Genomic DNA, 24,732 nt, shown 5'->3' on the forward strand with positions numbered 1-24,732 from the left:
TATAAACACAATTATACAGTCTAGAACATTATTTTATGACAAGTTGACAACATACACAGAAGAACAAAGTACAAAATGCCAATATCACTGTGTGTTAAGTGATAATGAGCTCCCTTATTACTTCATTTTTATACTCACATGGCACAAAATACAACACAAATAATGGGTGTCTTGAGAGTCAAAGGGTTAATACAACTTTTTTGGATGGGCGCGGTGACTCACACCTATAATCTCAGCACTCTGAGAGGCAAAGGCGGGTGGATCACGAGGTCAGGAGATCAAGACCATCCTAGCTAACACGGTGAAACCCTGTCTCTACTAAAAATACAAAAAATTAGCCGGGCGTGGTGGCGGGCACCTGTAGTCCCAGCTACTCAGGCGGCTGAGGCAGGAGAATGGTGTGAACCCGGGTGGCAGAGCTTGCAGTGAGCGGAGATGGAGCCACTACACTCCAGCCTGGGCGACAGAGCCCAGGCCATGCCTGGCCCCCTTTTTTTTTTTGAGACGGAGTCACACTCTGGCCCAGGCTGGAGTGCAGTACCACCATCTCGGCTCACTGCAACCTCTGCTTCCCAGGTTTCAGCGATTCTCCTGCCTCAGGCTCCCAGGTAGCTGGGATTACAGGTGCCCACCACCACACCTTCCTAATTTTTGTAGTTTTTTTTTTTTTTTTTGAGATGGAGTTTCGCTCTTGTTGCCCAGGCTGGAGTGCAACGGCCCGATCTCGGTTCACTGCAACCTCCGCCTCCCGGGTTCAAGTGATGCTCCTGCCTCAGCTTCCCCAGTAGATTAGATAAGAGGCATGTGCCACCACGCCCAGCTAATTTTGTATTTTTAGTAGAGACAGGGTTTCTCCATGTTGGTCAGGCTGGTCTCGAACTCCTGACCTCAGGTGATCCGCCTGCCTCGGCCTCCCAAAGAGCTGGGATTATAGGCGTGAGCCACTGCGCCCAGCCATTTTTGTAGTTTTAGTAGAGACAAGGTTTCACCATGTTGGCCAGGGTGGTCTCAAACTCCCGACCTCAGATGATCTGCCTGCCTTGCCTCCCAAAGTGCTGAGATTACAGGCGTGAGTCACCACACCTGGCCCAGTAAAAGTTGTTTTTTTTTTTGGACAGGGAGTCTTACTCTGTTGCCCAGGATGGAGTGCAGTGGCATGATCTCGGGCTCACTGCAAGCTCCGCCTCCCAGGTTCACGCCATTCTCTTGCCTCAGCCTCCTGAGTAGCTAAGACTACAGGCGCCTGCCACCTCGCCCAGCTAATTTTTTGTATTTTTAGCAGAGAAGGGGGTTTCACCGTGTTAGCCACGATGGTCTAGATCTCCTGACCTCGTGATCCGTCCGCCTTGGTCCCCCAAAGTGCTGGGATTACAGGCATAAACCACTGTGCCAGGCCTAAAACTTTTTAATAAAATAAAAAATAAATGTCCTCAGATATTTTTGAAAAGTGAAAGCCACTAACGCACCATGTGGGAGCAATGGCTACTTGCTAAAAATTGCTTCAATATTACACTGCCAAGTCAAAATTTATATAAATTCAAACCATCCATAATAGTAAGCATGAATTTAGCTTACCTCATCATCTGTACTTCATAGCATGTCCTCAATTTTTTATAACACTGACTAGCATTTTTCCCGATTATAGAGGAATATAATTTTTTTTTTAAATGACCATCAATATCCCATTGAGATAAGGCTTGCTAACTTTTTAAAAATAAAAGTAGTAAGGTTAGAAAGCAGAAAAAAGTTGACTGTCTCACCATTCAAAGGCAACTACTGTCAATAATTCCATTCCATTTTATTTCCAGCATTTATTTACATAATGGTCATATCTTAAGCACAGGGATGTGTCCTGCTTCCCCCCAACTGCCACCACAATGCAAGTTCTATTCATGGCTACTATAAATTATGTAAATGTAAGTTTTCAGTGGTTGCAGAATGACCCAATTAAATGGATGGTTTATAATATTTTCAACAAGTCTATCACCAGATGTATGGATTGTTTCCAAATTTCTCTGTGTGTTATTAAGTCATTAGGAACTCATCTACTGTGTATTATGAGGAGAGGGGAAATTTCCTTTGTTGTGATACCATTTTAGACTTCAACAATTTATATTTTAATAGGCTCCAAAAGCACTAAGTGGGCATCGTTTCCTTAAAAGTAGTTTATAATGTCATTAAAGTTTACTATACCAAGTTTCTCTGTTTTTTTCTTTAGCTTCTCTTTCATACTTTTCAAGTGTCCTTTTGTCAACCATTCCAGTCAAATACCTGAAAACATTTAAAGAAAAAAAAGTAAACAATTATTCACAAATTACTCAGTGGAATTAGGAAAATGTGAAAATCGTCGAGGGGAATTTCAACTCCAGAAAATAGTTATTTTATGTGTGTGTGTCCATCTCAAAAAAAAATATATAAAAAATACATATTAAAAAAATATATTAAAAATATATATTAAAAAAATATATATATATATATATATATTTTTTTTTTTTGAGATGGAGTTTCGCTCTTGTCATCCAGCTGGAGTGCAATGGCACAATCTCGGCTCACTGCAACCTCTGTCTCCCGGGTTCAAGTGATTCTCCTGCCTGAGCCTCCCAAGTAGCTGGGATTACAGGCATCCACCACCATGCCCGGCTAATTTTCGTACTTGTAGTTGAGACAGGGTTTCACTATGGTGACCAGGCTGCTCTCAAACTCCTCACCTCAGATGCTCCACCCACCTCGGCCTCCCAAAGTGCTGGGATTACAGGCGTGAGTCACTGCGCCTGGCCAGATTTTTTTTTTTTTTTGAGACAGGGTCTCGCTGTGTCGCCTAGGGTAGAGTGCAGCGGCGTGGTCTCAGCTTACTGCGACCTCCTCCTCCTGGGTCCAAGCGATTCTCCTGTCTCAGTCTCTCAAGCAGCTGGGATTACAGGCATGTACCACCATGCCAGGCTAAGTTTTTGTATTTTTAGTAGAGAATGGGTTTCACCATGTTGGTCAGGCTGGTCTCGAACTCCTGACCTCAAGTGATCTGCCCACCTCGGCCTCCCAAAGTGCTGGGATTACAGATGTGAGAGCCACCATGCCTGGCTAGAAAATAGTTAAAGGTACCACTGGTGGATGCTAAAATTATGGAAAGTGTAAGTGGAAAAAGGATATTTACAGTCTCAAATTATCAGACAAAGTGACCTGGTGTGGTGGTTCATGCCTATAATCCCAGCACTTTGGGAGGCCGAAGTGGGCGGATCACAAGGTCAGGAGTTCAAGACCAGCCTGACCAACATAGTGAAACCTCCTCTCTACTAAAAATACAAAAAACTTAGCCAGACGTGGTGGTGCATGCCTATAATCCCAGCCACTTGGGACACTAAGGCAGGAGAATTGCTTGAACCCTGGAGGCAGAGGTTGCAATGAGCCATGATCGCACCACTGCACTCCAGCCTGGGCGATACAATGAGACTCAGTCTCAAAAAAAAAAAATAGAAAAGGGAAAACAATAACCTTATAGTGGACAATCTTGACAGATGACACCTTAACCAAGTAATCATGCCTAATTTCACCAGTAATAAGGAAGTTCTGATGAATTACTATGGTTATAAGATGTTAACATCAGGACAGGATGAATGACAGGAACTTCCTGTAGTGTTTTTGCAATCATTCCGTAAATCTAAAATTATTTCAGAATATAGAAGGTTTTTGTTTATTTTGTTTTTTAAAGTAAATATAAAGGTGGGCATGGTGGTGCAAGCGTGTAGTCCCAACTACTTGAGAGGCTGAGGTAGGAGGATCAGTTGAGCACAGGAGTTTGAAGCTATAGTGTGTTATGATCCGCCATATAAATAGCCACTACGCTCCAGCCCGGGCAACACAGCAAGACCCTGTCTCTCTTTTTTTTTTTTTTTTTGAGACGGAGTCTCGCTCTGTCGCCCAGGCTGGAGTGCAGTGGCCGGACCTCAGCTCACTGCAAGCTCCGCCTCCCGGGTTTACACCATTCTCCTGCCTCAGCCTCCCGAGTAGCTGGGACTACAGGCGCCCGCCATCTCGCCCGGCTAGTTTTTTGTATTTTTTAGTAGAGACGGGGTTTCACCGTGTTGGCCAGGATGGTCTCGATCTCCTGACCTCGTGATCCGCCCGTCTCGGCCTCCCAAAGTGCTGGGATTACAGGCTTGAGCCACCGCGCCCGGCCGACCCTGTCTCTTAAAATAAATATAGTTTTATTTTTATTTTTTATAGCAATGAGGGTCTCACTATATTGCCCTGGTTGTTCTTGAAGCCTGGGCTCAAATGATCCTTCTACCTTGGCCTCCCCAAAGTGCTAGGATTACAGGTATGAGCCACCATGCCTAGCCAAGTAAATTTAAAAATAAAATAACAAGTAAATGTAAATGTAGGTACTATAGAAAAGAGAAAAAATTGCAACAATGTTGTCTAGGCGAGTAAGTCTTATTACTTGTCAAAATGAGATAATAATTTTAAAATAGTTCGTTAGTAACGCATACTTCCCTTGACTCAATCCAATTCAAAGCCCTCCTTTCCCTATAGCTTTCATCTGTGTTCTCCACATAGACATCTATAGTGCAGTGCACATAAGCATTTGCATGTAGAAACCCAGTGTGACGCCACCAAAACTTACAGCCCATCAGCAAAAAATATACACTGTTCTGAAACATAACATCATATGGCTGTGACACTTCAACCACAGAGACCTGGTGAAGGACCCCTGTTTAACAGCCTGTCTTAGGGTCTCTGTTGTGGAAATGTTCAGAAGTAACTGGCAAGATTACCAATTACCATTAGCCAGGTGTGGTTAATCACACCTGTATCCCAGCACTTTGGGAGGCAGAGGAGGGCAGAACACTTGACCCCAAGAGGTCAAGACCAGCCTGGGCAATATGGAGAAACACCACCTCTACAAAAAACACAAAAATTAGCCAGGCCTGGGCATGCTCGCATGCACCTGTAATCCCACCTGCTTAGGAGGCTGAAGTGGAAGGACTGCTTGAGCCCAGGAGGTCGAGGCTGCAGTGAGCCAAAATCATGCCACTGCACTCCAGCCTTGGTAACAGAATGAGACCCTATCTCAAAAAAAAAAAAAAATTTTAACTAGACAAGATGATGGCAAGCCCCCTAGGTCCTCTGATGACACAGTTTGAAGCAATGGGTCTAATTTAGAGGAGCAATTAAAAATGTAGGACTTTTTAGTTATTAAGATTTGTCAATACTAAAATGCATTACTAAAAGCCAGCCACAGTCATTTCATACCTAGGAAATTCCTATCATACGATCAAAAAATTATCTTAGCATTTTAGCTAGTCTACCTGTCTATAAAATCCATATACATTTAAGGAGCTAATGAATGAGGAAAAAACAGTTCTCCCATTCACCAGATTTAAGAGCTGGCTTTCTTTATTCCCATGTATGTTATATGCAAAGCAGACTAAGATTTCCCATAATCTAGAGTTTTATGTTCATTTTTTATTTTTAAAAAATGTAAAAAGCGTTCAGAAACACATTTAACAATAGCAATAATCACATTACAAAAACTACTACTTTTTAAAAAAAAATTAAAATAGAGATAGAGTCTCACTGTCTTGCCCAGGCTGGTTTCAAACTCCAGACCTCAAGTCAAGTGATCCTCCCACCTTAGCCTCTCAAAATGCTGGGATTAGAGGTGTGTTCCACCACACCAGTCCAAAAATCACTTCTTAACATCAGTATTACATCCCAGTAATTTTATTTTTAATTTTTCCTGGGGGGACCCGTTTTATCTCCTTTGTGTGACTTTATGAAGGTTTACAATGCCTAAAATTCATTCAATCAATTTAACTCTGTTATTTAACAAAAGATACAGACTTACATTATTTGTCCTCCAATGGTTGACTTGCCAGCATCTAAAAGTAACATCAACATGCAAACCATAGGTTAAAACCAAAAACCAATGGCCACATATGCAAACAACAGTGCCCTTTAACATACATAATTAAATCTTCCATATGAATTTGCGGCATAAATCCTAGTTCATTACCTTTCTCCTTTTGAAAATGAGGCTCAAGGCTGGGCTCAGTGGCTCACGCCTGTAATTCCAGCACTTTGGGAGGCCGGTGAGGGCAGATCACCTGAGGTCAGGAGTTCAAGACCAGCCTGGCCAACATGGTGAAACCTCATTTCTACTAAAAATAAAAAAATTAGCTAGGCATGGTGGCGGCCACCTGTAATCCCAGCTACTTGGGAAGCTGAGGCAGAAGAATCGTGTGAACTTGGGAAACAGAGGTTGCAGTGAGCCGAGATCACACCATTGCACTCCAGCCTGGGCGACAAGAGTGAAACTCCGACTCAAAAAAAAAGAAAAAAGAAAAAAAAAAGAAACACTAAGAAATACTTTACTGATAAAGAATTTTTTAACAGATTACTCTGAAGGCACAGCAGCAACTGACTATAAATTCCCGAGAAGGAGTTTCAGAGAGCAAAAGCAGCTGAAGAACTTCTGAACTACATTTAGGTGCTTTCACTTACAGCAAGTAAGGTATGTGCTCCTTTACACCTTTTTTTTTTCCTCCGACAGAATCTTGCTCCGTTGCCCAGAGTTGGAGTGCAGTGGTGCTATCTCGGTTCACTGCAACCTGCCTCCTGAGGCAATTCTCCTGCCTCAGCCTCCAGAGGAGCTGGGATTACAGGCTCATGTTGCCATACCTGGCTAATTTTTGTATTTTTAGTAGAGACAGGGTTTCACCATGTTGGCCAGGCTGGTCTTGAACTTCTGACCTCATGATCCACCCGCCATGGCCTCCCAAAGTGGTGGGATTACAGGCGCGAGCCACAGTGCTCAGTCGCTCCTTTACACTTTCAAAAGAGTTCTTGCTACTAAAAGAAGGAGTATGGTGTTTCATATTCGGGGGGAAGGCAGAGATAGTAGAAATGAAAGACACATAATTCTGTATTTTTTTCTCACAATTCTGGACATAGGTCGGATAATCAGATAATATCTGAATAAATTAAATAAATTTGTTCTTGTGTTTTTTTCTAAACCAGCAACCTGGCAAGCATCCAGAAGTTACTCCAAATTATTGATTTCCTGCTTCACACGAAATTAAGATATCTGGTAAGGTCTATCACATTAAAATTAACAAAGTTAACTGAAGTTCATTTAAAAAGGGCACATTTTCTAAGATATTGATATAATCTATGCTGAACCACCATCAATGGTCAACAGACTAATTCTATGTTACATATAATATACTGAAGTTTTTCTTTCAGCATCTATGCCATTACAGAATTATTCATTTGCCTAAATTTCAAGAAAAAAGTACTTGCATTTTTTTGCCAGCTAAAAAAAATCTAGCAAGTTAAAAATCAAGACATTTTCAATTAATTTGCTTCAGTTTCACTAAACATCTCCAAGTAGCTAAAAAGGATGTTCTATGTTTCATGTATCCAGTAACTTTAATTGCTATGACAGCAGCTTACCTACATGCCCAATGAATACTACATTTACATGCTCTTTCTTAGGAGCACCTGGTGGTGCAACCACAGACTTAGGTTTTGGTATCTCCTCTTCCTCCTCCATCATTTCATGGGCACTTTCCTCTGGTGGCCTTCCATCTCCCAAGGAACCAACCCCTGGCTCTGCTTCACTTATTTCTTCTTTGTGCTCCCATGATTCTTCTGGAGACATTTCTGTCTCTCCATTTTCTACTGAAGGAAGACATTTTAACTTAGTATTCTGAAAAAGACTTATAATCTATAAAGTCTAAAGACTTTAGAATACACAAGCTTTAAAACAACAAATGGAACTTTGCATATGTAGGTCCATTTCCTAATGCCTAGTGACACATAAGCAGGAAAACCTCTTTCGTAATTGACAGCTTTCAAGGCAGACTCACTGCTGGTATCAGATCAGAGGGCACTGACTCACAGGCTGAGATTGCTATTTTAGCAAAGCTTCATTTTCATGAGGACAAACAAAGTGTAAACAAGAGTGCTAACATTCCCAACAGCCTAGTTATTCCAGTGTTGAGACACCCTAATAGTAAGAAAAAAAGTAACAAGAAAAAAATTGTGACACACGAAAAGTATGAAAGGATTTAGGAAATATTTTCTTTTTCCTCTTAAAGTAATAAAACTTTGGCATCAACTTTAATCACCCTGGGAACATGAAACCCTTAAGAATTAAGTTATAAAAAGGAAGAACATTTTTCACCAAAAAATAGAACATGTGGCCTGGCATGGTGGCTCACACCTGTAATCCCAGCACTTTGGGAGGCCGAGGTGGGCGGGATCACAAGGTCAGGAGTTCGAGAACAGCCTGACCAACATGGCGAAACCCTATCTCTACTAAAAATAAAAAAATTGCCAGGCGTCGTGGCGCGTGCCTGTAATCCTAGCTACTCAGGAAGCTGAGGCAGGAGAATCATTTGAAGCCGGGAGGCGGAGGTTGCAGTGAGCCAAGATCACACCACTGTACTCCAGCTTGGGCGACAGAGCGAGACTCCATCTCAAAAAAAGAAAACAGAACATGTACAGGTATTTAAATTGACTTTACCATTCCTCCACTCAATTTTATTTGCAATCTCTAAGTTTATCAAGACAGTGTTAATGCCTAGTTTGTTCCACTTTCTAAATACTAATAGCAAAGACTCAATGTGTCTTAAATGTAGGCATTACAATAATCATAACACATTTGCACCTTAAATCTTGAGAGTGAGAGTTTCCTATTACTGTATTAATATGGTCAGAAATTTTCTTACCAATAGGTTCTGAAAGTTCCATGCTAACAGCTGAATTTGAACCTAGACAAGAGATTGAAATATAATGTATATTTACAAAACAGTATCTAGCTTTATACAGCATAGACAACCTAATGTTTTCGCAAGTAGACTTTCAAATAGAGCATCATTACCTTCACGCAATGACTGTTCCTCTTGAGAGGATTCCACAGGTGCTGTTTAACAGAAATAAGTTCTGTTAAAAATTGATACTTATCCATCCATTTCACTTATCTTTTAATATGTAGTAAAAACAGAAGTTCAATAACACGACACAAGCCTCAATCAGTAACCCCCGATCAAGGCAGCTAACTCAGGCCTTCAAATTAGAAGTCTCTGCTTAACCTACTTTTCAAAATGCTACTAATCAAAGCTAATTTTGAAACATTTTCAGTAGTTTCAATGTATTCATAAAAACATGCTTATTCTTTTGATTTGCTTTATAAACTTTTTCTTCACAAATACTGTCAAAGTAATCTGCAGCTCAGCACAGATCAGATGTGCTCAACAAATACACATCTACTCGCCATGATTCTCTCTTGGTAACCTAGCCCAAGAAAGCTGTGATTCGCATTTTATTTTTATTTTTATTTTTTTTGAGACTGAGTTTCATTCTTGTTGCCCAGGCTAGAGTGCAATGAATGGCACGATCTCGGCTTACCACAGCCTCCACCTCCCTGGTTCAAGCGATTCTCCTGCCTCAGTCTCCTGAATAGCTGGGATTACAGGCATGCGCCACCATGCCTGGCTAATATTGTATTTTTAGTAGAGACAGGGTTTTGCCATGTTGGTCAGGCTGGTCTTGAACTACTGACCTCAGGTGATCCGCCCACCTTGGCCTCCCAAAGTGCTGGGATTACAGGTTTGAGCCACCGCACCCAGCCTGTGATTAGCCCATTTTAATATTCCATACTCATCAAAATCCCTGAATAAATCAGATACCTGTAAGATAAATGACATTTGTATAAAGTCCTGAAATACATATAAGCCGTTAAAAACATCTGCAGAAAAGGTGATTCCAGTGATGCCAGTTTTTTCCTACACTAGAACTCTAAGACCAAGCAACAATCCAGTTTCCAGTTGCCACACTGCAAATTTATTTATGACATTACTGGAAGAGATGTAGAAGAAATACATACTAATAACCAAATATCTAAGTTTGCTTTTTGGATTTTAGTTTGTCAGATACAGACATACCTAAATTATACTCCAATATGAATGTGCCCCTGCTGTAAACAATCTCCACAATAGAAAAAGACACCAAAGAATTAAATCATATGAATCATGCACAGCAAGTATGAAAAAATAATGAATTTGTAACCTGTAAAATCATTGCCCGGAAAGGATCAATACCTGTAAGAGTCAAGAGAAAGTGTTTTGGGCCCAACCTTCAATAGCATCAAATGTTGAGTAAAGTAATTTCCTGTCCCTGATAGGTAAAGGACAACCAAATTGTTTTTTTATTTTTTAAGTGACAGGCTCAGATTGTCACTTAGGAAGATCTTTTTCTTGCAGCTTAAACTACATGAACTAGAGTGGGGAAGACCCCACAGGCAGGAAGACCCACATCACCACTGCAAGAAAGCATGCCATGGGGACAACCAAGCAATACAACTGGAAGGGCAGGCGGGCTACACCTGACAGGAGTTGGGAGAAAGGGAGAGTACAAGGTCTAAGATGACCCCAAGCTGTGGGATGAGCAGGACATTAACAAACGGGGGGAAACCCATTTGAACCTGGTTTGGAAGGAGACCGAAACTGTACTTCAAACACAATACAGATTTAACCTTTTTTTGCTTTTCCATTTTGAAGAAAAGTTTAAGGGTAAGATAAGGAAAAACTACTCAATTTTCAGAGAAAGCCAGGCAGTACTGAGAGAATCAAGTTCACAGGCCACCCTAAGAAGGAGGTGACAGCATGGAGTACTCTCAAACCCTGGAACTAAGCTGACTCCTAGGCTTAACTCCTGGCTTACGACAAGCTGTGAATGCACTTATTCCACTGCAATTGTGGGAATTTCATCTACCTTAGAGGATTGTTGAGGGGTTTATGGGAGGAATGGGAGAATAATTTGTTTAGTGTCAGTTAAAGAACTCCTGGCATATTCAACAAATGTCAGTCTCCATCTGCTATGTAACTACTCCAACTCAATCCTATCAATATGTATTGAGTATCAGTCAGACACAGTGGCTCACACCTGCAATCCCAACACTTTGGGAGGCCGAGGTGGGGGGCATCATTTGAGTTCGGGAGTTCAAGACCAGCCTGGCCAATGTGGCAAAACCGTGTCTCTACTGAAAATACAAAAAAATGAGCCGAGCGTGGCGCACACCTGTAATCCCAGCTACTCGGGAGGCTGAGGCAGGAGAATCACTTGATCCCGGGAGGTGGAGGTTACAGTGAGCCAAGATCACGACACTGTACTCTAGCCTGGGCAACAAGAGTGAAACTCCTTCTCAAAAAAAAAAAAAAGAAAAATTAGGGCCGGGCGCGGTGGCTCAAGCCTGTAATCCCAGCACTTTGGGAGGCCGAGACGGGCGGATCACGAGGTCAGGAGATCGAGACCATCCTGGCTAACACGGTGAAACCCCGTCTCTACTAAAATACAAAAAATTAGCCGGGCGTGTTGGCGGGCGCCTGTAGTCCCAGCTACTCGGGAGGCTGAGGCAGGAGAATGGCGTGAACCCGGGAGGCAGAGCTTGCAGTGAGCTGAGATCAGGCCACTGCACTCCAGCCTGGGCGACAGAGCGAGACTCCGTCTCAAAAAAAAAAAAAAAAAAAAAAAAAGAAAAATTAATAAAAAATGCATGTGTGTGTGTATGTGTGTGTACCGAGTATCTATTATGGGCCAGACAAGGATAAAAAGTACTCACAAATCCATATTGTGTAGGGCGTGGGTGGTGGTGGTAGCAATTTGCTTTAACTAATTTTTATGGAGCCCTATGTGCCGACTGCTAGCTCATCCCCACCAAAAGCCCTAGGAAACAGATCCGGTAATCACTACCATCTAACATACAGGCACAGCAGAATCAACTGCAGGCATTTCCAAGTTATGCAAGTGCCATCCTCCCCTTCCTCAGATAGCCCCTGCTGAAAATCAGTATTCAAGTAAAGTAAGCTCTGGTGGACACACAGTTATGATGTACTGTACGTTAAAGCAGGAAAATGACTGGTATGGTGGGCTTCCTCACCACTCTCGAGAGTATCACTAACTGTAACAGCTTTTTAAAACAAAACAATACTTACACCTGACCACTTAGTTCCTGGCACCAGCTATTAGATTTACAATACAGATGGCTCCTCAACTTACAATGGATTGTAAGTTGCAAATAGGTTGGGCATGGTGGCTCACACCTGTAGTCCCGAACCTCTGGGAGTCCAAGGTGGGAGAATGGCAAGAGTCTGAGACCAGCCTGGGCAACACGGCAAAACCCCATCTGTACCAAAAAAAAAAAATCTGTCAGGAGTGGTGGCATGCACCTACAGTCCCAGTTGCTCGGGCGGCTGAGCCCGGGAGGTCAAGGTTGCAATGAATAGTGATTGCACCACTGCACTCCAGCCTGGGTAAGACAGTGACACTCTGTCTTTTCTTTTTTTTTTTTTTTTTTTTTGAGATGGAGTCTCGCTCTGCCGCCCAGGCTGGAGTGCAGTGGCCAGATCTCAGCTCACTGCAAGCTCCACCTCCCGGGTTTACGCCATTCTCCTGCCTCAGCCTCCGGAGTAGCTGGGACTACAGGTGCCCGCCACCTCGCCCGGCTAGTTTTTTGTATTTTTTAGTAGAGACAGGGTTTCACCATGTTAGCCAGGATGGTCTCGATCTCCTGACCTCGTGATCCGCCCGCCTCGGCCTCCCAAAGTGCTGGGATTACAGGCTTGAGCCACCGCGCCCGGCCGACACTCTGTCTTAAAAAATAAAAATAAAACCGATATATTTCTACGCTGTCTTCATACATCCACAGTAAACCCTTACTTCTTCATTCTTCTCTGGTCTTATTCATGATGCATACAATGTCCAGATTTTACTGGCTACTAATGAGCCTGGGCTTAGACTCTTCCTAGGTTGAACTGTTCATGGCTAGGAAATAGATGATTAGGGTGTAATTTCTCACATCCTGCATGGTTCACAGCTGCTAGTAAAAGAAGTTAGAACCCTCTCAAGGAATGAAATTACAGTTTCAAATTTTCCAACGTTATCTCTATGTTTAGAAACACACCCTTATTAACTATTTAAAAATGGAACAATTGTTGTAAGTGGGAAAGCTGTCAGAGTTTACCACTGAGTGCAACTGCCATGCCCCAAATTAAAAGGAAAAACTAAGTTTGAGACCAGCCTGGGCAACATGGCAAAACCCCATCTCTGCAAAAAATATATATATATAAAAATTAGGCTGGACATGGTGGTTCATGCTTGTAGTCCCAGCTACTCAGGAAGCGGAGGCAAGAGAACTGCTTGAGCCTGGGTAGCAGAGGTCACAGTGAGCCAAGATTGCACCACTGCACTCTAGCCTGGGTGAAAGAATGAGACCCTGTCTCAAAAAAAAGAGGAAAAATTAGGCTGGGCATGGTGGCTCACACCTGTAATGCCAGCACTTTGGGAGGCCGAGGTGGGCGGATCACCCGAGGTCAGGAGTTTGAGACCAGCCTGACCAATATGAGGAAACCCCGACTCTACTAAAAATACAAAAATTTGCCAGGCATGATGTCTCATGCCTGTAATCCCAGCTACTTGGGAGGCTGAGGCAAGAGAATCACTTGAACCCAGAAGGCGGAAGTTGCTGTGAGCTGAGATCGTACCATTGCACTCCAGCCTGGGCAACATGAGCGAAACTCTGTCTTTAAAACAAAAAAAAAAAGGCAAAACTAATAGTATAATTTATAATAAAGGAAGATTAATGAATTGGCTATGATACTTGGTACATTACCACAAATTTTAAAACATGAAGTGGAAAGATTTTACCAGAAGACAGCAGAACACGAGTACTGCCTGTGATACAGATGATAAACTGGATCTTTTTTTTTTTTTTAGAGATGGAGTCTCGCTCTGTCGCCCAGGTTGGAGTGCAATATCGTGGTCTCGGCTCACTGCAACCTCCACTTCCCAGGTTCAAGCGATTCTCCAGCTTGAAGTCCCGAGTAGCTGGGACTACAGGCGTGTGCCACCACACCCAGCTAATTTTTGTAGTTTTAGTAGAGATAAGGTTTCACTATGTTGGCCAGGCTGGTCTCAAACTCCTGACCTCATGTGATCTGCCCACCTCAGCCTCCCAAAGTCCTAGGATTACAGTCATGAGCCACCGCACCTGGCCTTAAATTTTTTATAGAGATGGGGTTTCAATAGGTTCCCCAGACTGGTCTCCAACTCCTGAGCTCAAGCAATCCACCCACCTCAGCCTCCCAAAGTGCTAGGATTACAGGTGTGAGCCACCGTGCCCAGCTTCCAAAATACTTTAATAACTCAAAAGGAAACCCATATTCATTCAGCAGTTACTGCCCACACTCTATCCTAGCTTCTGGCAGCCACCAGTCAGTCTGTTTTCTGTCTATGTGGATTTACCTCTTCTGAATATTTCATATCAAGGGAATCACAGAATATGTGGTGTTTGTGTTGTTTCACCACAATCAAATTTTAACTATCAATTTTAAGATCCAGTTATCAGGTCAGGCATGGTGGCTCATGACTGTAATCCCAGCACTTTGGGAGGCTGAGGCAGGTGGAGCACCTGAGGTCGGGGGTTTGAGACCAGCCTGGCCAACACTGTGAAACCCCGTCTCTACTAAAAATACAAAAATTAGCTGGGGTGGTGACAGGTGCCTATAATCCCAGCTACTCAGGAGGCTGAATCTTGAATCTTGAACCTGGGAGGCAGAGGCTGCAGTGAGTTGAGATCGCACCACTGCACTTCAGCCTGGGCATAACAGTGAGACTCTGTCTCAAAAAAAATAAAAAGTAGCTGGGCGTGGTGGCACATATCTGTAGCGCCAGCTACTTGGGATGCTGAGGTGGGAAGATCATTTGAACCCAGGAGGTAGAGGGAGGTTACAGTGAACCAAGATGGCACCACTGCACTCCAACCTGGACGACGGGATGAGACCCTGTCTCCCAAAAAAAAAAAAGAAAATGCTTTAGAACTATATAGAAATGCTGGTTGTACAACACGGTGTGAATGTACTAAATGTCACTGAATTGTTCACTTTAAAATGGTTAGTTTTATTTATTTATTTGTTTAATTGTTTATCAAGAGGAACTATTTCTTAGCCCACATATTCATGTGTTCAGGAACACTAATCAGTGACAAACTTCTAAGTAAATCAACCTGAAGAAATTATTTATATTCCAAGATGACTTTACACTCTGAAAGATACCAGCCTTCCTCATCTCCTCAAAATCTCGTCATTTCTGTAGAAATCTGCTTATGCCTTCTTTCTTGGTTCAGCCACACCAAACTTACACAAAGCAGCAATCCCCACGGATACCATGAATGCTCCAAACATATGAAGTTGCAGACGCTTGGCCAGAAGGCCATGCACCTGAGGCTTTGGCAATACTTCGGGAGCCATGGTAGTTACTGTCCTTGATATGTATGCCAACCTCAACACCAACGTCCTTCCTGACTCATTTTATTTTATTTTATTTATTTTGAGACAGAGTCTTGCTCTGTCGCCAGGCTGGAGTGCAGTGGCGCGACCTCGACTCACTGCAACTTCTGCCTCCCGTGTTCAAGTGATACCCCTGCCTCAGCCTCCCAAATAGCTGGGACAATAGGCGCACACCACCACGCCTGTGTAATTTTTTTATTTTAGTAGAGACAGGGTTTCACCATGTTGGCCAGGATGGTCTCAATCTCCTGATCTTGTGATCTGCCCACCTAGGCCTCCTAAAGTGCTGGGATTACAGGCGTGAGCTACCGCACCCAGCCAGTTTTATGTTATGTGGATTTAGCTTCAATTTTTAAAAAGGGTATACAATTATTTTTAAAGCTTTGATCATGGATCAAAGGACTTGAACATGGAGAATCCTACTTGGCCAGCACATCCACACAGCACACGTCAGTCAAGGCCACAGACATCATGGCAGGTAAAAAAAAGCTACGTTTTGATTCAAGTTACATGTTTTAAACATAAATGTTTGGCTAATTCTTAAAAAGTGCCTGATGCATATATTTCATAAATCAGCAATTTAAATTCATACTGCTTTAGACACAAAACTCATCTTTAGGCCGGGTGTAGTGGCTCATGCCTGTAAAACCAACACTCTGGGAGGCAAGGCAGGAGGATCACTTGAGGCCAGGAGTTTGAGACCAGCCTGGGACACAAGGAGACTTTATCCTTACAAAAATTTAAAAATTAACTGGGTATAGTAGCACAAGCCTATAGTCCCAGGCAGGAGAATCACTTGAACCTGGGAGGTGGAGGCTGCAGTGAGCAGTGATCACACCAGTGCACTCCAGCCTGGGCGACAGAGCAAGACCCTGTATCAAACAGTAACAACAAAACACAGTCATCCTAAGTAAAATTGTAGTTTTGTTAGCTAAATGGGGTGTTAATTAAAGAAAAATACAACTTCAGAGCTGTCACAGAAGTGTCTCACATTGCATGAAAGTGAGAAGTATGTGTGACAAAAATATGTCCAAGTTTCTGCAGTGATGGAAATGTTTTATATCTGTGCTGTGACATGACAGTCACCAGCGACATGTGGTTATTAAGCACTGGAAACACGGCTATTACGACTAAGGAAGTGAATTTTAAATTTAATTTTAATAAATTTAGATAGCCACATGTGGTTCTCGATTACACTTTGGATACACAGTTCTAGCTCAAGGATTCTCCTTAATTGTAGTACACACTTGCCTACCTAATCCCCCATTTCTGTCCCATTCCCTGTCCATCCCCCAGCCTGAAGGGCTAATGATCACTCCTCTTGGACATGACACCTCTTTAAATTAGAGGCACACACGGGGACTGGGTGCAGTGGCTCACACCTGTACCTGTAATCCCAGCACTTTGGGAGGCCAAGGCGGGCGGATCACTTGAGGTCAGGAATTTGAGACCAGCCTGGCCAACATGGTGAAACCCCATCTCTACTAAAAAATGAGCCAGGTCTGGTGGCACACACCTGTAATCCCAGCTACTCAGGAGGCTGTGGTGGGAGAATGGCTTGAACCGGGGAGGCGGAGGTTGCAGTGAGTTGAGATCATTGAGTCACTGCACTCCAGCCTGGGTGACAGAACAAGACTCTGTCTCAAAAATAAATAAATAAATAAATAATAGGTACACATGTATCTTACCTCTTGTTCCCTAGATTATAGACTTCCAGAATTAACTGTAGGTGGATGGATTTCTGAAACATGGAGACTTTTTCTCTACTTCGGTAATCTCAACAAGTTGGCATGATGTATTGTATAGAATAAATACACAGTCAATTTTTACTGAATTAGCGTGTTTTCCTTTGACTTTCACACTGGTTCCTTCCAGTCACATCAGTTCACTTTTTCATTTTTCTTTTTGAGATGGAGTCTCGCTCTGTCGCCCAGGCTGGAGTGCAGTGGCACAATCTCAGCTCACTGCAACCTCTACCTCCTGGGTTCAAGCATGAACCACCGCGCCTGGCCTCACTTTCCTTTTCTGACCAGGATCCTTAGCCTCCATCTGTACATTCATTGCATTTCCGTTAGGGTTCAAGAGAGCTGAAAACAATTTTAAATGTGCCAACTTTCTCAGAAGGGGTTAGGGAAGCACTACACTCAGGAGATGTTGGGCCAGGTGTGGTGGTTCTCGCCTATAAGCCCAGCACTTTGGGAGGCCAAGCTAAGAGGACTGCTTGAGGCCAAGAGTTCAAGACCAGCCGGGGCAACACAGTGAGGCTTTGTCGCTACAAAAAAAAAAATGTAAAAATTAGCCAAGCGTAGAGGCATATAGTTGTAGTCTCAGCTACTTGGGAGGCTGAGGCAGGAGGATCCCTTAAACCCAGGAGGTTGAGGCCACAGTGAGCTCTGAGTGTGCCACTAAACTCCAGCCTGGGCAACGTGAGACCCTGTCTCAAAAAACAAAATTAAAAAAAGAAAATTTTAAACTAACTGTGTGGTTCATATTCCATTTCCATTGGATTATGCCAGGGTGGTAACGATAAAAAAGCAAGATTCATTTATCTCAGGAAGAAAATTAGGCTGAGATGATAAATCCAGCAGCCAGCAAGTCTTAATAATAGGCAATTATCTGGTAAGATCACATGAGACAATGTTTCTTGAAATTTTTTCACGAAAATCCCTCCAACAGCAAAGAATGACCCCATCTCTGACAAAAATTTGCAAGATGAGGTATTTTTTTTCCCATAGACAATACTGAAAAATAGTAAAAGCAAACACCAGAAAGAAAAGTCTGCAGAACACATAAAAAATGTGGATGGTTTTGCCTTAATTACCTAACACTCTAAAAATAAAAAGGCACAGTGGTACAGACAGTGGTGAACAGAGCTGTTTTAAAGTATTTTACATCAACATTTGGTAAAATGTAAAAAGAAGTAATTTCAAAATATTGCTTTAAATCACAGCATTACCTACTTATGACAAATATCATTCTGCTACCACTGAGACAGAACACAGAGAAATGCCACAGTCCAAGCTCACGGGCCCAGTTTCTGGAGAGTCTCGGTCTACTTTAATACAAAATCACAGGGAAAGCACTAGCAGTCACTACTAGAATAAACTTTGAAATGACCTAGATTCTAAGCCTCGCTCCTCTCATGGATGTGACCTAAGTTATTTAGCTTTACTGAGCCCTTATTTTCTCATCTGTAAAATGGGTCAACAGTACCTAAACCTCAAGAGAATGTTGTGAAGACTAAATAACTGAGAAGGGGATATTAAGCAGTGGTGGTAACTGCTCAATAAATTTATTACAGCAAGCATTTCAAAGCCCCAAAATAATTTCAAAAACCTTTAAGAATGAAACATTAGGCAAATGCCAAGGCCACTCTCAGAAAACACATGCTGGTTGTAGTAATCAGCTCTAAGCATGCCCTTCCCCACCCCCGCCCCCGCCCCCCCACCCCCTCCCTCCCCGGTTATTAAACAGCATGATGTGGCAGATCCAGCACTAAACTAACTAAACTAGCAGGTGGCAAATCTGCATTCTAGACTCAACGGGGTCATTAACTCTGTGAGTAACCTTAGGCATCTACTTAGCATTTCTAAGGCTCCAGTTCCTTTATCTGAAAACGAGGAGATTGTACAACTGCTAGGGTCAAACACTCCAAGAACCTCTTTATTCAGACACTAAAGGAATACCACATTATCAACCTGATTAGACTTTGCATAGAGTAACTAAAATTCCATTCTGTTTTTCAAACAACCCTGAAAGATAGTCTTATGAGCTACATCCTGACTACTTCAAAAACAATTTGAAGCCAGGCACAGTGGCTCACACATGTAATCCCAGCACTTTGGGAGGCTGAGGCGGGCGGCTCACTTGAAGTCAGGAGTTCGAGACTAGCCTGGTCAGCATGGCAAAGCCCTATCTCTACTAAAAATACAAAAATTAGCCAGGCGTGGTGGTGCACATGTGTAATCCCAGCTACTTGGGAGGCTGAGGCAAGAGAATCACTTGAACCAGGTTTTGGTGAGCCAAGATCGCGCCAGTGCACTCCAGCCTGGGCAACAGAGAGAGATTCATCTCAAAAACAAACAAACAAAACAAAAAAACCATTTAAATAACATTTAAAATACACAAACCAAAACCATTTCAGAGAGCCTCAAAAAAAGTACAAAAATAACAGAAACAGCAGGGTGCGGTGGCTCATGCCTGTAATCCCAGCACTGTGGGAGGCCGAGGTGGGTGGCTCACTTGAGATCAGTAGTTCAACACCAGCCTTGCCAACATGGCGAAACCCTGTCTCTACTAAAAATACAAAAATTAGCGGGGCATGGTGGTGCGCACCTGTAATCCCAGCTACTCGGGAGACTAGGGCAGGAGAATCGCTTGAACCCAGGAGGTGGAGGCTGCCATGAGCCACGATCACTACACTCCAGCTGGGGCAACAGAGGGAGACTCCGTGTCAAAAACAAAAAATAACAGAAACATTTTTCTGCTACCAAAATGAACCACCCAAAGGCAATGGACAAGTAGTATGGTAAAATACTGGAATTCCACAGAAATATTCAACCAGGAAGTTACCCAGTGACATTCCGCAGAATGAGTTTTTTTTTTTTTTTTTTTTTTTCAAGTGAAGTGACATACAATTACCTAATGGGAATGTGGTTTGGAAGTGAGTGTCACCAATGGTAGGTCAGGTGCCCAAGAAAGCCTTAATGTGTTCTTCTCCCTTTGAAAGTAGAATTATGATGGGAAACTGGTTCAACTTGCAGTACTGTAACAACTAGGTTTCCTTAAAACAAAGCCATTTACAAAGGAGCCATATAAATCTACATCCTCGGCTCTACTGAAAACAAGGCAGAAACTTCTAAGCCTTGAAACAAATCAACAGCTAAATCTGTCAATTTTCTTGATTGTTCTGAGTACCTCAGACCCCTCAACTAGTAGCCAAATTCTTGCCTCCCGAAGATATTTTAAGACTAAGGGTAGAATGATGAAATTCTAAACATGCCCCAATAGATACACTAGCCAGACTCATAGTAACTGAACTCACTGCTGTTTAATGCGAAATAGACAAGTACTGTAAAAAGATAACTAGTGCTCTATCTTCAGCACTCTTGAAAAACTTAAAAATATGAAACTTGGCCAGGCACAGTGGCTCTCACCTGAAATCCCAGCACTTTGGGAGGCTGAGACCGGTGGATCACGTGAGGTCAGGAGTTTGAGACCAGCCTGGGCAACGTGGTGAAACCCCACCTCTACTAAAAATACAAAAATTAGCTGGATGTGGTGGCGGGCGCCTGTAATCTCAGCTACTTGGGAAGCTGAGGCAGGAGAATCACTTGAACCTGGGAGGCGAAGGTTACCGTGAACCGAATTAGGGCCACTGCACTCCAGCCTGTGATAGAGTGAGACTCCATCTCAAAAAACAAAAACAAAATCTTAGCCAGGCGTTGTGGTAGGTGCCTATAGTCCTAGCTACTCAGGAGGCTGAGGCAGAAGGATCACTTGAGCCCAGGGATTTGTAGTAACAATGAGCTATGATCACACCACTGTACTCTAGCTTGGGTGGCGAAGTAAGATCTTGTCTCTAAAAAATAATAAGTAAAAAGTTTTTAAAATACACACAACCTTGGTGTTCAGGCTCTGGCTACAACTCTGGCCCAGGAGGCCAGAAAAAAAAACTACACACACAGGCATTCAGAAGGAACAGTGAGCAGATAATAAATCTTTAGTTTTATTAGAGTGACAAGACTGCAATGTTTCACACAAGGGATTGCTGTTCTCAGCTTTGAAAACCCTCTCTACACTCGCTGCAGGGCTCACTTACCATGCTGTGTCTTCCACTAGAGTACACTGGGCAGCTGATCCCTTTATAGATTCCTTCAGGACCACAATTGATTCATCTTGGTGTTATTTCAAGTGCCTAGCACAGCACCTTACATTCAGTGGACTAGTAAATGTTTGTTAATTAGTTGCCAGTACATATATCTGAGCAAAACCAGAAATTCGCATTTCTGGAAAAAATTCCATTCTAATACTGCTAACTCAACCCAGAAGGTTATCAAATCTCTTTTTCATTCCTTTCTCTTCAACCAGAAAGAAAATACTACCTGAAAACTTTCAGACATTTCTTCCCCAACAAACCAAAGCAAGCAAATCAAGGCTTAAAGTTTGTCCTCTACGTTACCTCCTTAACTTGTCCAAACTGAAATTGCTGTCTTTTCACGCAGTACAACTTCAGAAAAGGTAAAAAATAAAGAACAGAAGAATGCAATAAGATATGTACTAACAGCACTATGTAAAACCTGCTTCAAAGAGGGTTTATTCCAGTCAAAATTTCTAACAGTTTAAACAACTGCTCAACTTGGCACAGCATATCCCTAGATGATGCCTTCATTTGTTCCCTAAATCCTCACTCTCAAGCCATTCATACATGTAAAACCATGAAACAAGAGGCAAAAAGGTCAGTCATGGCAGGAGAAGTAAAGAAAGACTGTGTAATACTTACTACTGTGATACTCCAGGGATACTGTGGGGCCTCTACCACATCTGCTGTCCCATTGAAGCCTAAAAACGCCTTTATATGAACACAGTTCTTGCAGGCACTTCAGTCTCAAAAACAGATTCTCAAATATAGAATTTTAGCTATCATCTACCTCAACAGACAGAATTTAACATAATAATAAAGCGTAAGGGCCTTTCTGGATTAAACAACCATTCCTTTGATTTGGGATCCTCTCTACTCTGGTGGCCCTGAAGAGGTCACTTCTGAGATGTTCCAGCTTAAAACTGAGAGTATTCTAAAAAGCATCTGCCAAGTGGTGATGGTTGCATAACCTTACAAATAAACTAAAAACCACTGAACTGTACACTTTTCTCTTTGGACAGTGTCTCATTTGGTCACCCAGGCTGAGTGCAGTGGTGCCATCATAGCTCACTGCAGCCTCCAACTCCTGGGCTCAAGAGATCCTCCCACCTCAGCCTCCCAAGTAGCTGGGACTACAGGCTTATGCCACCACACCCAGCTTTTTTTTTTTGAGATGGAGTCTCACTGTCACCCAAGCTAGAGTGCAGTGGCGTGATCTCAGCTCACTGCAACCTCCGCCTCCCAGGTTCAAGTGAGTCTCCTGCCTCAGCCTCCCAAGTAGCTGAGACTATGGGCGTGCACAACCATGCCTGGCTGATTTTTGTATTTTTAGTAGAGACAGGTTTTGCCATCTTGGCCAGGCTGGTCTCACACTCCTGACCTCAGGTGATCCATCCACCTCGGCCTCCCAAAGTGCTGGGATTACAGGCATGAGCCACTGCGCCCTGCTGTATTTTATTGTTTGTGGACACAGGGTCTCAGTCTCACTATGTTTTACAGAGACCTCAGGCAACCCTCTCACCTCAGACTCCCAGAGTGTTGGGTTTATAGGTGTGAGCCAATGCGCCCAGCTTGTACAGTTGAAAAGGGTGAATTTTACAGTGTGTAAGTTAAATCTCAATCAAAAAAAAAAAAAAGGCCGGGCGCAGTGGCTCACACCTGTAATCCCAGCATTTTCGGAGGCCAAGGTGGGCAGATCACCTGAGGTCAGGAGTTCAACACCAGCCTAGCCAATATGGTGAAATCTCATCTCTACAAAAACACACACAGAAAAGACAAATAGCTGGGCATGATGGCAGGTGCCTGTGATCCCAGCTACTTGGGAGGCTGAGGCAGGAGAATCGCTTGAACCTGGGAGGAGGAGGTTGTAGTGAGCCGAGATCCTGCCATTGCACTCCAGCCAGGGCAACAGAGCAAGACTCTGTCTCAAAAAAAAAAAAAAAAAAAAGTCCTCCTCCAATAAATCAGGTATTCAGCAAATACTGAATGCTACAAAACAGAATGTTTCTCTTTAAAATTCAAGTTCCACAATACAATCTGCCAAGTTTTGGAGACAGTGCCTCCTCTGAGTAAGTACTGAGGGCTGCTGGTTTAATTCCATGCTTATTTCTTAATGGCATTGAGTTTTCAGAGGCATTAAAGGTGGGATGATGCAAAGAACACCACTTCATTACTTTAGAAGCTCTGGCTGTTCTAGAAAGTCCAAATAACCCTAAAAATCACTAAAACAGTTTCTTACCTAAGAATAAAAAAAACTAGGTGCAAATTACAACTTAAATACATCCTATCAGAGAAAATGCTTGTTCTAATACACATTAAACTTTGTCTTCTACATTGTCATTCATTTGGGGACCTCAATTTTTAAGGAGAATCTCTCGGCCAATTTACTTGGCTCTAGAGAACTACGCTTAAATGAATTACACTTAATTACACTTAAATGGGTTCCACTTAATTATTTCTTAGGAACCTATATTCTTTAGTTTTCAAAGATATCCAAGGTCAACACTGAATCCCAAGGTCTGACTCTCCAGGCTCCTTCAACAGCTTTCCTGGCAAGCAGTTTAAAAACACACCCACCACAAATTTCAGCTATGGCTTAACTAAAGAACAAAATGTGCTGCTAGCCCTACTGTCCACTTCCTCACTATCACAAAAACCTTGCAAACTTTTTGGTTCACCTTTTGTAAATTTCAATCCAGGTGTTATTTCCTAATTTTCCCCCTGCTTTTTACAAGCACTGATTGTTATCCGACGCTGGCTTTTTATGGACTGGAACATGCAATCCAACAGTCTCAATATAACTCTGGACCTCAATTTAGAAAATCAGTTCTTTTCCAAATAGACATCCTACGTAGGATAATTTTTTAAAAACATTAACTGGCATCTTGGTAGAAGCAGTTGGTAAAGTCAGTAACACCAAAATAGTTTTCTGATTAAAAACAAGAAAGCTGACCATGATGTAGGGATTTTCTTACTGACAGCTACTTCCCTACAGGTTTTCACATCTCCAACTTCTAGCATTGTTAAAGAGAAAAAAATTAGGTGTAACTACAAATTAGCAACTATGAGGAAGAGAGAAAGCCTGCATAAAAAGTAATACCTAGTCACCAACAGGCATCAACAGTGACTATTTTAGACCAAGGATGGTTATCCCCGGATGACTGGCTGGACAGGCTGTAAATGGAATCCTGAGTCTAGTCAGAGTCCTGAGTCTAGTCAGAGTGGTGCTGGTGGCTCCACAGAAAGGAGGAAGAGCCGAAAACGAAAATGGCTGGATAAACAAAATCTGCAAAATAAGGTAGGGAATGGGCAGTTTTAGGAGCTGAGAAGTGAACTAGGTTAGCAGTCAAAATGGCTTGATATAAGTCAAGAATTACAAGCTAAGCTTCCTTATTCAAAAGGAAAACATCGTCTATGGCCATACCACCCTGAACGTGCTCGATCTCCTCAAATCTCCTCAAAAGAAAACATCAACCACCCACACAAACAAAAGAAATGCCATTGTCAATAAAACCACCAAATCAA

General features: G+C 42.6%; 1 protein-coding gene, 1 long non-coding RNA gene and 1 pseudogene across 9 annotated transcripts in view; 1 reads left to right on the forward strand and 2 right to left on the reverse strand.

Moving 5' to 3' along the window:
- Positions 1 to 11,039, forward strand: part of LOC111555227 — a 48,204-nt gene extending 37,165 nt beyond the window's left edge. The window contains exons 2-4 of one of the 2 annotated variants that reach the window (XR_002735459.1): positions 6,394 to 6,511; positions 7,018 to 7,087; positions 10,266 to 11,039. This is a non-coding gene — a long non-coding RNA (uncharacterized LOC111555227). Of the gene's footprint in view, positions 1 to 6,393; positions 6,512 to 7,017; positions 7,088 to 8,341; positions 8,394 to 10,265 lie in introns of those variants that run through there. The other variant, XR_002735460.1, reaches the window with a different exon arrangement.
- Positions 1 to 24,732, reverse strand: part of GSPT1 (G1 to S phase transition 1) — a 48,097-nt gene that overhangs the window by 20,666 nt on the left and 2,699 nt on the right. For 4 of the 7 annotated variants that reach the window (XM_023231116.3, XM_023231118.3, XM_023231117.3 and 1 more), the window contains exons 2-6: positions 8,885 to 8,926; positions 8,733 to 8,774; positions 7,453 to 7,680; positions 5,846 to 5,879; positions 2,194 to 2,271 (exon numbers count right to left, since the gene is read on the reverse strand). In XM_023231116.3, the coding sequence (XP_023086884.1) occupies positions 2,194 to 2,271; positions 5,846 to 5,879; positions 7,453 to 7,680; positions 8,733 to 8,754 (362 nt within the window). In that variant the 5' untranslated portion in view covers positions 8,755 to 8,774; positions 8,885 to 8,926. The remainder of the gene's footprint in view (positions 1 to 2,193; positions 2,272 to 5,845; positions 5,880 to 7,452; positions 7,681 to 8,732; positions 8,775 to 8,884; positions 8,927 to 24,732) is intronic. The other 3 variants (XM_023231113.3, XM_023231115.3, XM_023231114.3) reach the window with 3 other exon arrangements.
- LOC111555225 lies at positions 14,833 to 15,455 on the reverse strand (annotated as a pseudogene).

Source organism: Piliocolobus tephrosceles, chromosome 17 (genome assembly GCF_002776525.5).
Source record: "Piliocolobus tephrosceles isolate RC106 chromosome 17, ASM277652v3, whole genome shotgun sequence".
Taxonomy (NCBI): Eukaryota; Metazoa; Chordata; class Mammalia; order Primates; family Cercopithecidae; genus Piliocolobus; species Piliocolobus tephrosceles.